General features: G+C 28.9%; 1 protein-coding gene across 1 annotated transcript in view; it reads left to right on the top strand.

The window, feature by feature from the left end:
* flr (actin-interacting protein 1 flr) overlaps positions 1 to 18,467 on the top strand; it is a 49,236-nt gene that overhangs the window by 17,246 nt on the left and 13,523 nt on the right. Inside the window, exons 5-13 of the mRNA XM_087152610.1 lie at positions 187 to 367; positions 4,765 to 4,842; positions 4,937 to 5,014; positions 11,315 to 11,406; positions 13,414 to 13,555; positions 13,645 to 13,726; positions 15,637 to 15,790; positions 17,116 to 17,197; positions 17,276 to 17,386. Coding sequence (XP_087008736.1) covers positions 187 to 367; positions 4,765 to 4,842; positions 4,937 to 5,014; positions 11,315 to 11,406; positions 13,414 to 13,555; positions 13,645 to 13,726; positions 15,637 to 15,790; positions 17,116 to 17,197; positions 17,276 to 17,386 — 1,000 coding nt within the window. The remainder of the gene's footprint in view (positions 1 to 186; positions 368 to 4,764; positions 4,843 to 4,936; positions 5,015 to 11,314; positions 11,407 to 13,413; positions 13,556 to 13,644; positions 13,727 to 15,636; positions 15,791 to 17,115; positions 17,198 to 17,275; positions 17,387 to 18,467) is intronic.

Raw genomic sequence — 18,467 nt, 5'->3', positions numbered from 1 at the left:
TAAATGTATTGTTGTCCAAGAAAACAGTAACTTTGTTAAGTCATGAAAAATTCTTAGAATGAGTCATGAATTTGAAAATGTAGCAGATACCCTGTTTATATTAAAGAAGTATTTTTATTTGACATCATTTATTGTAGTTACTCTCTCGTTTGCCATGATTGATGATAAATATTTGTTTGATTTCAGATTTGGTCATGTCTTTATGGCTGAAACTGGCACTAGTGTTGGAGAAATATCGGGGCACAGTAAGCTTATCAATTCTTGTCATTTTCGCCCCAAACGGCCCTTTAGAATTATCACTGGCAGTGAAGATAATTCTGTCGGAATTTTCGAGGGTCCTCCTTTCAAGTTCAAAACTACTGTTAACGTAAGTGTATCATCTATTCCTAGTTGACTGTTGTAAAAATCTTTCTATAAATACACATCATCTAATTGAATTGTGTACATTTTAATTTAAGGTTAGGTAACACTTATCAGGGATCTGTCTAGGTTCTTATGAGAGGTACCTATTTTGTGAAAATTTTGACATAATTTGTGATTTGTGTGAAAATTAAAAATTATACTAGAAAATCAACCCAAAAATATGGTAAATTTTTATACATTTTTCTCCCTACGTTCAAAAATAATTTTGCTATTGTAAAATTTTGGGCTTAAAATTGTATCCAAATTTAAAATTCCATAAAAATCATTGTCCTTTGTTAAATTTCAACTTGAATTCCAAAAACAAAAAAAACAACATGCATTTAACAGTACTTGCACTGAAAGCTATTTTCATAATAAGGAACATAACATTTCCCACCAGATCATATTGAAAAAGTTTCGCAAAGAAAAAAAAATGCTTCATAAAAAAATAAAAGTCTGTGAGAATAAATTTAGAACAATGTTCGAATTTTAACTTCCTGTAAAGTTTACAGAGGGAGCGCGGGGAGTTTAATTTAAAAAAAAAAAAAAACTCTGCGAAAAACCACACTATCTGACCAAACATGTGCTACCTATTCGTATCTGCTTAATTGACCCAGTATTTGTTGTTTCTTAGGGGCGGCAAAAACAACAAAGGCGGGGGAAAGAGAATCTAAGAACTTGCTTTTTTGAAAGTATTTTGTGAAATTACCGTTTTTCCTAAAGTGGAATTTGTGAAGGTAAAGGGTAGTAAATTTGCCCTGGACAAACCCCTGACTTTTGAACTAATTTTTAATTTAAAATTATTCTATTGCTTTTTGATGGATATATGTAAAGAAAGAAAAATGATTTCTGTGCTTAGAAAATTTATGAAGTTCTGATACTACTGAAATATACATGAAAAATAAATGAAGGTTTCACAGCAACTAATAAAAATTGTTGAACAATTGCAATTACCAGTATAAAAGACTTAGAAGTTATCTTGGAAGACCTAATTGGAAACAAAACTGCATTTGGGTTACTGCTGTCTTTCTTTTAATGGCATATTTTTATGCTTTGATAATTTTTACTGTTTGCAATTCAGTTATTTGGGTTATTATTTTTGTTTAAATGTTTGAGAGTTAAATTTCAATTGAAATATTTAAATTCTTTGGGTTTACTCATGCAGCTCAATTTATCTAGCAAACAAACTAATTATATATACAGTACAGAACCCGTTATCCGGAAATCAGAAAACCGGAAAACCAAAAAACCGGAACGAAATTCGATAAATTTTCTCGCAATTTTTTTTGAATAATTTTTTTCCCTCATAGGATTTTACGATTTTTCTTTCTTTTTTTAAAGATGTTTACCTTACCATCATTTTGGAAATAATCATTAGTGTATTACTTCATCGTTTTTTCTTATTTTTAAGATTATTTCCAAAATTTTTTTTTTTTTAGTTGGGTTTAACAATAAAAAAAACGGCTTTTTGTAGCGATTCAGAAAACCGGAAAAATCAGTTATCCGGAATAGCAATTGTCCCGACCGTTCCGGATAATCGGTTTCCTACTGTATATATATATATATATATATATATACAGGGCCGGATTATACCTTTCGTAGGCCCTAGGCACAGAGCTGGATTATACCTTTCGTAGGCCCTAGGCATAGCCGTTTTTGCCCCCTCCCATTCCTCCCCTCTTTCCCCGCTAAAATTTTCTTGCATATTTTTTTTTACATTTTTATTAATATGGGTTTTAATTTACGAATTTGTTTATCTAACTTTATCTGCAATACCGACATACTGCCGATATTGCAGTTGATATCGATAATACCATTTTTGGTGAAAATTTACTCTTCCGATTTAGAGGAAAACTTTGTAGATGAATTTTTACTATTTTCAAATTTGTATGAGCATAAATCTGCACAAGAAATGTTGAAGGCTCAAATTAAAGATAAACTTGTGAATACTTTTCCTAACGTTCACATTGCATTAAGAATATATTTGTCGATTCTTGGATCAAATGCAGAAGGAGAAAGATCTTTCTCCAGATTAAAATTTATAAAAAATTATTTGCGTTCAACAATGAATCAAGATCGTTTGGCATCTCTCGCACTTATGTCTATTGAATACGACATTTTGCGTAGTTTGGAATTCATATTAGATCATAAGATTCTGCAAAATAATTTATTACCGAAAAATATTATATTTTTATTTGTATCTTCATAATTTTGTGCAAAATACACTTGTTGTTTTTAAAGCTAAATTATTTTGGTCAATAAATTTTTTTCTCCCAAGTTTTTCGTAGGCCCCTGAATTTCGTAGGCCCTAGGCACGTGCCTAGTGTGCCTATAGGATAATCCGGCCGTGTATATATATATATTTATAAAAGTTCAAAATGTAGAGAAAACATGGAAAAAGAAAAATAATAATAAAAATCCGGAAAATAAAAGATATAATCCGGAAAATAAAGATATAATTTTTTAATAGATATAATCTATAATGAAAAGATTATATCTTTTATTTTACGGATTTTTATAATTTTTTTTTCCTTTTCGGATTTTTATTCTTATTTCCCCCCCCCCTTTTCATTGTTCTGTAATTTTTTCTATGTTTTCTCTGCATTTAGAATTTATTTTATTTTATGAGTTCTATTTACTTGCAGCTTATGCGCAATAAATAAAACTTATTGTTTTTCTTAATTTTCTTAGTATTTTTTTTTCTTTTTGTATTTATTTATTATGCTATATATATGTGTATTTAATATGTATCGCTATCAGTAACCATATCCCCTGTAAGATTGTCTTTACCTCGTAATTTCAAATTAAGCTCATTCAAATGCACGGTTATATCTGCCAAAAAAAAAAGTGCAAAATCCACTCAGGATCATAAATTTCTGTTAGTTTTTTTTTTCTTCTCTGCAGAAAAAAAGTTTATTTCAGAGCAGAGAGTAAAATATCAATCTAAAACTTTTCCTCGACTCAACCATTCTATCTCTGTGTGGTAAATGACATCATTCAGAATTTAAATGAAAAAGTCCTACAATTGAATGAAATTGACACATTTGACCTCAGTTGAAATCAGTAGCAAAGTTTGCTAGTGCTAGAAGATACTATTTTATTTTATAATTGTCGTCAAACAGCCGACCAAATTTTCAGTTTACGGTTACCAATGTTCAACTAAGTATCCTTTTAATAGTGAACCCCCATGCAGAAGGCACTGAACTTCTGAATGAAGTATTGGGAGAAATTTTGCCTTCTTGGAGGACTTTTTGATGGTACTAACCCACATTTACGTTACAAGTATATTAGGTTAATAAATAAGTTCTTGTGTTTTTTTTTTTAAAGTTCTGTAGAACTTTATTTTTTGACATGAAATAACAATAATTGAATCAATAACGTACTCTCTGTTGTTTACTACTTCCTCCCAACGTTCAACAAGTTTATCGATGCCTCTTCCATAGAAATCACCCGGAAGCATCTCGAAAATTCGTCGAACCAAGCCGTAATTCGACTCCATTATTGAACAAAACATTTGAAAGCGCATGGCACAAATCTCTCTAGCAACTTCTGTGGCTTTGGCACCTCGATTAAACTCTAAAAGCAGGTGGTGTCAGAAATGCTTGTTTTTGTCAACTTGACACTCCAACTAAATGCTTTAAAAAGTAACAAAAATTTAAGGCAACAAAAACTGAAATGCACTGTTTTATAGAACAAACAATTCTCTTTAGAATTTTTTAAATTAAAAAAAGAGTGGGAACTTATTCATCAACCCAATATATATATATATTGGGTATATATATATATATATATATGGAAAAAAAAAATTTTTTGGGGGGGGGGGAGGCTACAAAATGTTCGAATAAGCTACTTTCAGCGCTCCCATTGGCTACTTTTAAATCTTAGGTTTTGGCAACAGTGACTGCAGCAGTTTTTATCTCCAAGGATTTGTCCTCGCAGCCTGGTTTTCTTAAATCAATCTTGGATGTAGGCACCCAAAAATTTCCAGTCGACTTCCCGAAAGATGATCCCCCCCCCCCTGTGGTAAATCCTTAGCGCCTGTTTGACTGCATGGTATTCTCGATCATTTTTCTCCGAACGTAGAAATCAAGGTCTTCCAATAAGAGTCTGTTTCTACCTTCAGTTACCTGGCCTTGTATTGATAATTTCTTCTGATATGCCTGAAAAGAAAGTGGGTTAATGCTTCAACATAGTTATACTTTTTTGTCAATAGGGTCAAAGTTATTTTGTATGTATTAATTAACAAGCAAAGAAAAACTCATATTTTTTTTTAAAAAAATCTAATAATCCTTTCTAATTGTCTATATTTATTTTTTTGATTTAAATATTGAAGGGAAATTATATATTTTTTCTTTTATATAGGATCACACTAGGTTTGTTCAATCTGTTAGATATAATTCTAGTGGAGAACTCTTCGCAAGTGGTGGTTTTGATGGCAAGGTTCATAGTTTTATTTATTATTATTTTTTGAAGTTTTTGCTTTTATGTGTTTCAAAAAATTTAGTTATGATAATAATGAAATGTTTCATTGCAGATGTTCTTATATAATGCCAATACTTACGAAAAAGTTGGAGAATTCGCCTCTCCTGCGCATAAAGGCGGCATATATGCTGTAAGTTTTTCTTTTTTCTCCTTATTGTTGTGATATAGCTCTTTATTAATTTAAATGCTAGCTGTTATATTTTACTCTTAATTGACTTTAGTGTGATCTCCTGGATAAAGAATGAACGCAATGACATTTAATATTATTTTTTGTGGATATTGTGAACCAAAAGAACTTTTTTTCTGTCTTCATTTTTTGGTAATAATATACCGATTTTTAAAACCATCTATGTAGTGGAATGTAACAATAAACATCTTCTATCCCAGTTCCCTAAATTGTTTGTACGCAAGACGGAAGAAAAAACAAAAGTGAACACATTTTTTGTGACTACATATTGTTTTTTAATCAGTTTTGTATTTCCTTTTGTGGATCATTTATTTGAGTAATGTGAAAACAAAATGGAGCAGTTCGAAAAAATGAGTTAAAATTGTTTGCCGTACAGATATAGTGAACTGTATTATTAAAGCTATTTTATTACTCATTAAAATGAAGGTGTTTTCTTTAGCTTAATTAAATTGTTTTTCATTTAGAAAATAATTTTGATTTAATTAACATATTTCTAATTAAAAAATGTTATCTTTTTCCATGGATTGTCTTTGGAAAAGTCTCAGGGTGACCCTATCATTTTAAGAGCTAGCATTCATTTTATAAAGAGCAGTGTTTGGATAAAATACCGTATAAAATAGCTACATATTGAAATGTAAATAAATATAAAAATTTATTGATGTATAATCGCCTGGAATTATTTTCGTTTGCTTAATGAAAATATATTTAACAATACTTATCCATGATTTTTTTTTTTAGTCACTTGCTATTAGGTACATTTTGTGCAAAAATTACGTAAAACTTTAAGACATTTTTTATTCATTAAAAGCAATATATTCTATGCTCTAAACCTATTATTTTCTTCTCATCTATTCAAGATGATATATTAAAAAAATAACATTTTAAATGAAATATACTTTATAACAGTGAAATTTTTAATGGAAAAATCAGGGAAATTTGAAACCTGACTTGAGTGGCCACCCAAAATTACTAAATTATCTGCTGCAGGGTTGGGGTTTTGGACGTCCTAAACTGGTTTTGGACAGGACACGTACGTGGGTTTTACTGTCTTAAAGTGTCCAAAACCTTGAAATTTGGTAAAAGGTAAAAATTCTATAGCTGTAACCATTGTACACATAATTACATGTATCAATAAATATTTGATATTTTTTATACAATTTACTTTAACTTATTAAAGGAAAATAATATAATATAATAGGAAAAGGTTAATAATTTTTGAAGCTCCACAATTCATTGAACAACAAAAGTGAATACTTAATCCTTTAAATATAAATATGCTTTTAATACTGATAAATAATGTTTTTGCATGAGGATAAATAATGCAATATTAAAAAATAATAATTTTTAAAGAAAAATACTGAATTTGTTTAAAAATTAACCCTTTATTTTTCACAATATTTTTTAAAAAAATTTTTATAATTTCTATATCACAGGATGATAATCAAGGCATCTATTAAAAAAAATTGTTTTTAAATATAAATATATTAATTTAAATTGGAAATACAAAATAACTGAAAAATGTATTAACAGTTTTGAAGGGCAGCTTCAGTTACTGACACTGGTGATGTATCATTACTATGCTAAAAGAATTGAACATGAATGAAATAAAAGTATTCTTGAATAGTACTATAGATAAATAAACCTGTTTATGACGAACCAAGCACTTAGTCCCTAATAGCTTAACCTGTATGGCAAGGTCAAACTTCAGTTATGTACTGTTGAATGAGAGGACAAATTGAACTTGATTACTGATTAATCTTCCTTTGTTTAATGTTTAAATTGAAAAGTCAAACAACATTAATAAAACATTATACTTTTAAAAGCAAATATTCTGTAGTAGATTTAATTATCAATATGTTATTAGTTCTATGTTTATTTTGCCTTTTAAATATTGTTCAGATAAAATTGTGACATAATTAGAGTAAAAGGGTTTTGGACGAAGGGGTTTTGGACAGGACAGTTTAAACCGTGGATTCATCCATTCTGTCTTAAACCTTGACAACCCTGATCTGCTGCAAAGCTTTCTGAAGTCTCTTCATCTGATGTTACCAACTACAACTAAAGAAAAAAAGGCTGTTTAATTAAAAATATCTTATTGTCTATTTTTGATCATGGTATTAGTCAGCTTTCTTAAACTACTGCAAAATTCAATCTTTTTAATTTTAAATAATCATTTATTTTGTAAAATATTATTTTTTGCCTTTTTCGACATCTTTATTTTACTGTCTAAATTTCAATTTTGAATCTATCAAGAAATATGACAAACATGCTATAAGAAACTGTTATATCTAACACAAGTAAGTAAAATTTATTTTTTTAACAAGTATATAAAATATGGATATACCTAGTAGCTTCTAGAAAAGTCCTCCTTCCTTAATTATCAATTTGCTACCTTTTTGTAAAATCTTTATTCGACGACCAATCAAACTACAGCTTTGATGTATACGATTACATTTTCATGCTCCTTAACATTTCAGATTCAAATTTACTTGTTAATGCAGGGGTTGCCAAACTTTTTTGATCATCGACCCTTACATAATTTTTCGAAATATCCATCGACCCCCATAAAAGTAATTTTCTGTTAATTAAAATAAAACTCTATTAGATACTGTGTATGTACATTTATTTTACGATTTTGAACATTTATTTAAGTAATAGTACATAGTGTAACAATAGTTTTATGAAAAATATATTAATGTTGAAATATAAATACCTTAATATTTATGAAATAATAAGTAATTATAAGTAAGTAGAAATAATAAGTAAAGTAACTACGGATTTATTGCTTCTTAATCAATGACATGAGTGTGCCTGGTGTTTTTTTTTTTTTGCAAGGTTCGTTATATTGGGTTCAAAATTGGTCAATTTTAATCTTAAATCCCCTCGAAACTCCACATTTAATTTATTTCTGTTCTTAGTTAAGATTGAATTTACGTGACTGAAACTGGCTGCAACCATATAAGAACTTGGAAATGCTATCATAAATGGCTGAGCTATTTCGTAAAGTCTTACATATTTTTGCATTATATTTATATTTGTCCAAAATTTGCTTATTGTTAGATTTTCAAAAAGCGTCTTTGCTTCAAATCCTCATAATAATTCAGCAAGCTCATCTTGCAGGTTGATGTCCACGTTTTCAATTTAAGCAGAAAATGGCACAATAATCCAATCAGGGATGTCAATGTTTTCCAAATCAAAAAAACGCAGTTTAAAATCGTCACTCAATTTTTGAAGATTACCTGTATATATTTCCAAGTCTTCTTCTTTTATTTCTAATTGTCACATATCTGAAAAATACTGATAATCCTTCGACCCCCATTCGACTCCCTGGGTCAGATCGACCCCCGCTTATGTTAAATAGACCCCTGGGGGTCTATATAGACCACTTTGGCGACCTCTGTGTTTGTATAATTCTTTAAATATTTGAAAACTTTAATTACTGTTTTATTGTATTAGATAGTGCTATGTTAGCCACTATCGCTAGCAGCAACAAGAACACTGTTTTCAACTCTTTAAGGCACTCAACTGGCTTCAGCAAATTTTTTTTGGAAACAGCTTTAATTAAACCTTTCATTTTATTTTTGGTAAGCAGGTTCCTTAAATAATAAATCCAAAGTAAGCTTTAAATTTTTTAAAAATATTTCTTCAAAATAAGACTGATTTGAGCTTTAAGAGCTGCAAATTTTTAATGTTGCACTAAAACACTGATTTTTTTAAAAGAAGAATTCTGGTCATTCTTTTTTTGAAGCTTGAAAATAAGGAAAAATTTACACTTAGACCTCAGCTTTTAGTTCAGAACATAGCTAACACTATACAAAATCTACATACAAGGTTTCAAAATATATACTTTTTTAACTTTTTTTGTAATGTGTGTTGGCGTTCAAAATTTTTCTCAATCAATAATTTTCAGAAAATGCTTTTAATATACAAGAAAAATCTGAAATGTGACAATTCTTGCAACAAAAAAATTAATTTCTTAAACTGAAATATGTTTGCATTAAAACATGTAACATACGGAAATAAAAAAAAAGATTAAAATATTAAAAGCATATCAAAAACATTAGTTTCATTTTTGGAAGTTAACTTCTGGTTTCATCTTTGGTAACTACTGGTCAACATTAGGGATGGAACAAATAGTGACAGAATACTTCTATCTATAAATAGATCTGAACATTATTAAAAAAATAATCAAAGCTTAGCTGTATTATTGGTAAAGAGAAATATTTTCATTAAAAATGTCTATGATAGTAAAGATAATTAAGAAATATTCAAGATAAATAAAAAAAACTGAATATTAAAGGAAAATTTATCAGCTATTAAAAAATAAAAACTAAGTTGTAAAATTAAACAGAAAGAGAAAGAAACAGTTTTAATTCTTAAAACAAAAATTTAATGCCAAGAATAATATTTTCTGGAAGAAAAAAAATATCAATATGTTCAAAGTGATGTCTCTCAGAAATGCTTCTAAAAAAACAGCACTATAGTAAAAACGCCTGTCAAATTAAGAAAATTTTATAAAAAAGCAATTGAGAAAAAATAAAAACGATCTTACTTTTTGAAAGAAATTTTAAAGCTAAACAGCTGTTTTCCAATTACCATATTTTCAAGAAAAAATGAAGTTTCAAAGTGTAATTAGAGGCCCTCTTCATTACCGCATTATAATAGAAATGTCTATAAAAACAAAAGTTTTTGAAAAAGCTTGAAGTCAAGGCAAAAATAGTGCTTAAATGGAAGATTTGACGCTAAAAATATAAATTTCACTTTTTCACATTGCCGAATTTTTTTAAAAAAATGACCGTAAAAGAAAAACGTTCATTAAAAATGTTCTTTAAAATGTGCATTAAAAAAACACTGATGAAAAGAAAGGTTAGTAAAAGAAGCAAAAGAGAAACAGAAGAAAAAATATTGTTCTTAGTTTTGAAATATAACTTGACTCCCCCCTAAAAAACTTAGTTGAAAGATACTTTGCCGAATATTTGCCTAATTATTAGAGAGGTCTGGATAGAGTGATTACGGAATAGTGGCTGAATATCCGTTACGTTCTTAGTCAGCATATGAGAAAACAACTGTTACTTCCTTTCTGAAGATCGAAAAACAAAAAATTAAATGGTTTTAAAAGTAATAGACTAAAGTTCAATTATAAATAACAATAAAAAACCTATAATTTTCACCTAAATTACTGATTTTCACCCAGATGTGTACCTTAAAGTAGTGATCCTTAACCTTTGTATCATTGCGGACCGGTCGAAGTTTGATAATTTGAGTGTTTCTGGGGGAGGGACGTCAATTGTTTATAGTTTAGATCAGGGGTCTGCCCAGGGAAAATTTACTACCGTTTTGCAGTACCTTAACAAATTCAACTTGAGGGAAAACGGTACTTTCACGAAGTACTTTTAAAAAAGAAGTTCAAAGATCCCCTGTTTTTTTAATGCAAGCTTTTTATAAAAAATGATCTGACTAGGCTGTCCCTCCATAAAGTTTACGGGAAGTCGAAATTCGAAGTATTATTTTAAACATTTTCCTAAACTTATTCTAATAGACCTTATTTTCTTTTCTGAAATTTTTTTTTTCTCTATGAAACTTTTTTCTGTACAACCCAGTTAAAAATGCTCTCGTAATGAAGATAACTTTTAGTGCTAGTCCTTTTAAATGTATGTTTTTATTAAATTCATGTTGAAATTAAACTGTGGACAATGATTTTTATGGATTTTTGAATTTGATTCTAATTTTAAGCCAAAAATTTTATTATAGCAAAATTGTTTTTGAACATTTGGAAAAAATATATATGGAAATTTACCAGTCATAAATTATTTATTTTTTTTGTAGGGATAATTTTTGAAAATATTTTCTTATTTTACCATATTTTTGCATTGAATTTTTAATATAATTTTTAATTTTCACAAATTATGTCTAAATTTTCACAAAATACCAATTTTCACAAATTTCCAAATTTTCAGAGAGGGACTTAAAAAGAAACCTAGACAGACCCCCGTAGATTTAATTTAAAGATATCTAAGCATTCCTTGAAAATTAAATACAATGACATGCATGATATTGATGCTATTTTAGGCAATGACTCTCAACTCTCAGTTAAGTTTCAAGGCCGGTTCGTGGTCCTGGTGTTGGATACCACTGTCTTAAAACTGTAGCTGTAGTTATAATTATTTTTTAACAATGAAAGATTTCAGTATTAAATAGTATATTTTGAATGAAGTCTTTTAATATTTCTAATTTTATTTTTAGGTAGCTTGGAGTCCTGATGGCACAAAAATTCTTTCAGCTTCAGGAGATAAAACATGCAAGTTGTGGGATGCTTCTAATTTAGAAGTTATATCGTATGTTAGGCTGTTTAATATTTTAATTCATAACCGTTGTTGAATAGCCAATATTTATTGTAGCCTTGTATTTATTGTATAATATAATTAATATAAATTTTATGCTTGTTTAATAATGAACCAAGCTTGTATTTTAATTTAATTATGTACAAAATCAGAGAAAAATAAAAAAATTTGTTTAAAAAAAAAAAATAAGCAAAACAATTTTAAAAAAAATAGTTTTTGATTGAAAAAGAGAACAGCAAATTAATTGAATGTACATGTCATTTTTGTATATTCAAAACTGCCTATATAGTTATAGCAACAAAATCATAAGTACATCATTATAATAAAGTTATTTATATATCAGTACAAACCCTTTAGCTTTTTGTTTAGTTAAGTTTGGATGTGTGCTTGCTGCAGTGCCGGATTACCCATTATGCCATGCCTGGGGCCCCCTTAAAATGGATTTTAAAAAATTGAGAAAAGAAATAAGACATTGAAGAAAAATTAGTAAAAAATTGGAAAAAACATGACTATCAAAGCTGAAGTTATGAGGGGGTACCAGCCTTGAATTGTCATAAAATGTAAAACTTTTTCTATCGAGAAAAGCCAAGACAAAAGTCAAAAAAATTGCTTTCTCTGTACCCCAAAAGTTTTGCCCAGGCCCAGAAAAATATGTCCAGTAAAGTACAGAAGCATAAAGCAGTAGAAAAAACGAAAAAGAGAAATATAGAAGGAAAGTAAGACAGAAAACTTACTAGTATAATACAAATTAAAATATGTTTAAAAAACAGTAGCGCATACAATCATTAGAATAAAACAAGACAAATACAGAAAGAATGTCTCATTTGTTTAATTCCTCTTAGTTTTTTGCTGTTAAGCGCATTTTTCCATTTGGATGTTTTAATCTTTTTTAATTTTGATTTCTTTTCATAATTAAGAAAACAATGATTTTTTTCAAAAAAAAAATCAATTTCAAATATATATTAAAATTTGTTCAAAATGTTACAATTATTTTTTAGTACTAATTTAACAAAATAAAGTAAAATTTAATTTATTATTTATTTTTATTTTAAATATGCTTTCTTAAATGAAAAGATATATAAATATTTTTATATTTGAATAAATAAAAAATATACGAGAAAAGCAACTTAATCGATGGTCCCCAAAAATTTGAACGGCCTAGGGCCTCGCTTAATCCTGCCCTAGCTTGCTGTTGTCTTCTTGCAGGTAATGTGTTATGCTGCCTGAAAGTAATAAATTTTTATTCAGGTGAAAAAAGAATTGCAATTAATTGTCCGTAAATGTATAAATGTTGATGTTTAGGCATACTTATATAAATGAAAGGACCTACCTTAGAATTAGTGTTGAGAAATTCAAAAATATTGGGCTTTCAAATTTCTTTATTTGCTATATTGAGTTATTCATGTTATTTTGCAGTGAAGAAAAATTGTCTTTTATTAACCGCTTCCCTTACCAAATTTATTGAAAATATCAACATTTTTTTTTGTTTTATAAATAAATACAAGGAACTAAAAACAAAACACAAGTTCTAAGTTGACATTATAATTTTTTTTTATGTGTGTGTTAAGAAACATTTAGTGTACCATCCATTTACTATCCCAAATTGTCTCGGGCAAATGAACAAAGTTAAATATGAGTCTTTGTAAAAGTTCCCATCTGAAAAATGATCTGCATTACTTTCACTCGTGAACGCCCTTTTTTTTTTTACTCTCTTTTTTTTTTTTCTATGTAAATTCATCCATCATTGTATATACAATTGTACAAAATACGTCTGCAGTCCCAAACAAACAGTGGCAAACTTCCAATCAAAGCAGATTAATATTATTGCCAAACAAAAAACGTGATAACACTTGGGATAATAAATGTTTGCAATACTCAGGGAAGCGGTTGAATATAGACATTATTATTTCACCATGAATTGTAAGATTATTACATTAGTGTGTCACAGAGAATGTTTGATTATTGTAAATAGGATTAAAAGAAATATGTTTTATTTTACAGAGAATTTGAAATGGGAAATGATGTACTTGATCAACAGGTCAGCTGCCTGTGGCAAGGTTCACACATACTATCTGTTTCTTTATCAGGATTTATTAATTATCTAGATCTAAATAATCCATTAAAACCATTGAGGATAATTAAGGTGAATATAAATTTTATGTTTCTATGAATGTTAGTTATATATATATATATATTTATATTAATTACTATTTTTATATATTGAACTTTTAGGGTCATAACAAATCTATTACAGCATTGACTGTAAATTGTGATAAAAAAAAGTTGTACACTGCAAGCCATGATAGTGCAGTCAATATCCTTTTTGTAATTTTTTTTAGTGTATTAATTATGCCCATAATGTTTAAAGTGGTAGCAAAATAATTAAAATTTTAAGCTGTTCAATTGTGACTAAACTTAATAGACCTATGGCGCAGAATCAGAGCAACAGGGCGACATTGTCGCAGAACGGTACGGAGTTCTCGCAGAAAAAATTTTCTTTTAAAAAGAAAAAAAATTTACTTTTCTTTTCTACTAAATTTACACTTAATATTTAGATCATGCTTTTAGATAATCACTTTTTTATGCTCTCAATTTACGACGATAGTATCGTAAATCGACGTGACGTTTCGATCGTATTTTCGGTAGTTACTGATATTTATTTTCAGGTGGCTTTTTAAATATCCCAATATATTTCAAGTAAGTAAGTGACATGTTTGGTCGCATATAGCTTGAGAAAATTTTGCCACAGGGCTTATTAGAGTCACAGTTCGTATTTGTTTAAATTTAATGTATATAGTGATGGTTTAAAACTGAAATTTGCTTCCATTTTAAATACTTAAAAAAGAATCTCCCCTTTAAAGTGGAAAAGCATTAAATATACATGCTAACTTTTCTTCTGACTTTTGTTGTGATTTTTTTTATTTTTTTTTTATGATTTCTTAGTTCATTCTGTGTGTTATAGTTTTTATTTAATTGTTATTTGATTTCAGAAAGTTAAATATTGAAGAATTTTTCTGTAGCTTAGTTCTGGAGGTCTGAACAAATGTAGTTTTATTATCATTTGAATTAGTTTTATACTAATTCCCCCCTTATAATTTTAAAATTTCCTCCCCTATCCTGTAAACATTTCTTTTTATTATTGTTTTTTTTTTTTTTTTTGGATGAAAATATAAAATTCCGCTAATTATTAATAAAGTTCTTCTAATTATTGTTTAATAAATATTCTAACTTATTTTATAATAAAGTTCAAAATATGGCATACAAAAAAAAACTATTTAATATTAAACAGGTTTTTGTATATCATAATTAAAAATATTAAATGCTATTTAAAGTCATTGCTCTTCTCCTTATTTTGCAATGGAATTAGATACAGGGCATTTGCACATCTGGAAAGTCATGAGAAATCGTGGAAAGTCATGAATTTCGGTACTGAACAAAATTTTTCATGAAATATCATGATTTTTAACTATTTTTTTTTTTTAAATCATGGAAAGTCATGGATTTAGGTTGCCGAAAAATCTAATTTTAAAAATGGAATTTACCCCCCACCCGCAATTTCATAGTGTTCCGAATATTTGAATTTGTAACAAAATCCTCACTCACAGTCCTATTTTATTTAAATATAAAATGTTTTTATCATGTTCTTTAAAAAATTTTCAAAAAATGAAGGGAAAAACATCCTTTCTAGAGTGAATTATCCTATAAACTCCTTTGTTTTCAGAATTTTTATTATTATTTATTTTTTTAATTTTATCAATTTAAAATTCTAGCTGAAGCAAGCCAGTCATCGGTAAATTTTTTTATTCCGAAATGAGAACAAAAAAATCGGGAGTATTTCTTTTCTTTCCGATGAACGAGAAAAGTATCTTTAGACTATAATTCAGCTGGGAAAAAGATTTGCTTTTGTATTTTTTTAAAGCTATTTTACTGCTTCAACTCTTTCTTAAATTTAAAATCTTTAAATATGAAGATGCAGAGTATAACAGTTTTGGTTATACTTATTTCAATTAATGTTATTATAAAGCTTTTTTAAATGTATTGTTGGGTTTTTGTCAGAGAAAATAGTAACTTTGTTAAGTCATGAATTTGAAAATCTGAAATGTAGCAGATAACCATCATACGATTGGAAAAATCGATCTTACTAATTAAGTGTGAATTACAAAAACTATTTAATATCAGTTGTTAAAAAATATTCTAAGCTAGGTATTTCTTAACTTATTTTACTGTATTGGGATATGGAATCGGGTAACCACGATAGGATTGGAGGAATCGGCCATAATAATCAAGTTCAAAATATGACATATGATACTGATGTCATATACAGCATCAGTTTAGATGACACCATGAAGTTTATCAATGCAGAGGATAATCAATATTTGTAAGTACTCTTTCTTTTAAAGTTGGTTTTATATTTTTGAATCATATTTGCTCTTTTCTTTCATCGATGTACAAACAGAAACTTTGGCATAGCATCAAATAGTGGAATTCACCGCATCAGGGATCGCTTTTCTTATTTATAACCAGTTACAAAAATTATGAAACAGGATGCGTAGCATTTTTGAAAAGTGCTTTTTTTTTCGCTTTATAAAAGCCCGTAAAGGTGCTTTTTTCTGGTTTTTTTTTAAAAAAAGTGCTTAATATTCTCTTTTCGAACATGAGATTTATTTCTTTACGATGTATTTCATCACGTATTATGCAAAAGCGGGGTTTTCGCATTCTTCTATTTGAGCATTTTCACAATTTATTCAACAACACAGCGTATGAAAGCGTCTATCATTTTATGTGTTTGATGAAATACTTGCGAGTCAGCATGTGCGTGTACGGAGCTGGGTTCGGTGAGATTCTTGCACTATCGTGTGCAATTCCTCTGCATTTTGCAAGATATTCTCAATTCCAGGCTTCATTTTCCACCCTCTGACATTGTACCTAAAAACCTTTCCATATTTTTATGGTTGGTAATATAATAAAAAAAAAGTTTTTTGTCAGCAAGTAAATATTTTAGCAGGATTGTGTAAAGTCTTTAAAAATTATTTAGAATTTTATTAATTTATATAGTGCTTAAAAATATTCTTTGAGTGCTTAAAAAGTACTTAAGAGGTGCTTTTTTTTGTTGAAAGATTTGGCTATGCACCCTGATGAAACTCGTGAGAAAGTTAAAGTTTTTTTTTTAAACGCTTGAACGCTCTATCTCCTGAGCCCCCACAGCTCAACCTGATTATTTTATGTTATTATTATAATATTATAACCAATGTTGAACAGCCAACCCAATTTTATGGGTTTACGACTACTAATGTTCAACTCCATAGCCTTGTAATTTTTAACCCAATCCAGAAGACAAGGGAACTCCTGGATCGAGGATTTGGAGAAATTTGCCTTCGTGGAGGACTTTTTTGATGGAGCTAACCCACATTTGTGTTGCATGGAGAGGAAGACCACGAGAAACTCCCACGGTTAGCCTGATGGCAAGGGGAGTCTAACCCATGATCCGTCTACCGCTGAGGATATTGCGCGTCAGCACTGCGGTCAGTGCAAGCCGGATGCGGAATTCGATCGACTGGGATTCGAACCCGATTCGCCTCATTGGAAGGCAAAGCTCTATCCCCTCAGCCATCGTGGCTCAACCTGATTATTTTGTTATAAATCTAAAAATTGTGGAAGCTTTCGATCCATTATAAAGGAATCAAAATGTTTTTCTCTTCCTAGGCCTGAAACAATTAAATTTGATTCCCAACCTAGAGCAGTGGCGGTTAGTGAAGGCTATGTATTCGTAGCTTGTCTTAATGAGGTATTTTGTAATATTTTTTTCTTCTTCCAATATTTGTGCATTCATTTAACTAGAAGCTATGTTTATTGTTTTTGTTAGATTTCAGTTGTTCAAAACAGCAGAAAGATCAGTAGTTATCCAATAGACTTTGAGGGTTCTGCTATATCAAAGCATCCAACTGAATCTGATGTGGCCGTAGGAGGTGCTAGGGTATGTATTTCTTCTTACTTTTAATGTTATTTTCAAAACTGTAGTGTTAACTCTTTGTCATCGATAACTGTTTTTACATTGAGTAGGATTAAATTTCTCGTAACTTTCAAACGAAAAAATAGTTCCTCATAGAAAGTTACGCATTGTGTGTCTCTTTTAAGACGTTCCCAACAAGTATTAATACTGTTTTAAAAAGAAAAAACTCAAATAAAAGTTAATGCCAGCTGTAGTGAACCTTCGAGGGACCGAAATTTTAGTTCTGCACTGCATCCGTTCCGCTTACAATTTTAACTAATGGTTCCAAACTCCCCCCCCCCCTTTTATGACACATTATTTAAATAAATAACCCATGAAACGAAATACAAAGATGACTCTAAAATAATACGTAGTAACAAAAGTGTTAAGCTTTTATTTTTTATTCGTCTTCATCTTGCGTACAAAAAAAAAAAAAAAAACATAAGTAATCTTTAGCTGATGAGCAATCCTCCACATCAGATATGGAAACACTTCCCGACTCTCGGATAATTTTTCCACGATTTATGTTATCCCGCTTTTTAAACCTGTTTAACCCTCCATTCGAGCTCATAAAAGTAGTCTCCCAAAATCGCTCAGCAAATTCATCAGCTTTGGCTTGAAGCATTTGTCCAGTTACTGGATGATACTGACTGGATACAGACCCTGCCCTTGTCAGGCTCTGCATGTTCGATGCTTTTCGTGAAGCAATTTTATGTGTATTTCATAATAGAAATAAGAATTTTTTTCTTTTAATTTTAAATTTTGTTTTATCATAACTATTTTTAATATTAAAAGAATAAGCCTTATTTAAGCGTATAATTTATTATTTTCTAATATGTAATCAAATATTAGATTTAATCATACATTTGAAAATAAGAAATGATACATTTTAATAAGGAAACGAATAAGAGACAAATAAAAGTATGTTATATCTTGGCAAAAAGAGACAAATAAAGAAATTATAATTTTATTGGCACATTCATAAAATTTTTTATTTTAAAATAGGTTCGAGTTTTTTTCTGAATCATATTATATACATTTAAATTCCAAGTGGAAATAATCTAAA

This window comes from Parasteatoda tepidariorum, chromosome 1 (assembly GCF_982258835.1).
Source record: "Parasteatoda tepidariorum strain Cologne lab strain chromosome 1, Ptep-v5.0, whole genome shotgun sequence".
NCBI classification, from domain to species: domain Eukaryota; kingdom Metazoa; phylum Arthropoda; class Arachnida; order Araneae; family Theridiidae; genus Parasteatoda; species Parasteatoda tepidariorum.
The sequence above is the reverse complement of the archived record's forward strand: the minus strand, read 5'-3'. Positions and strand labels throughout refer to the sequence as shown.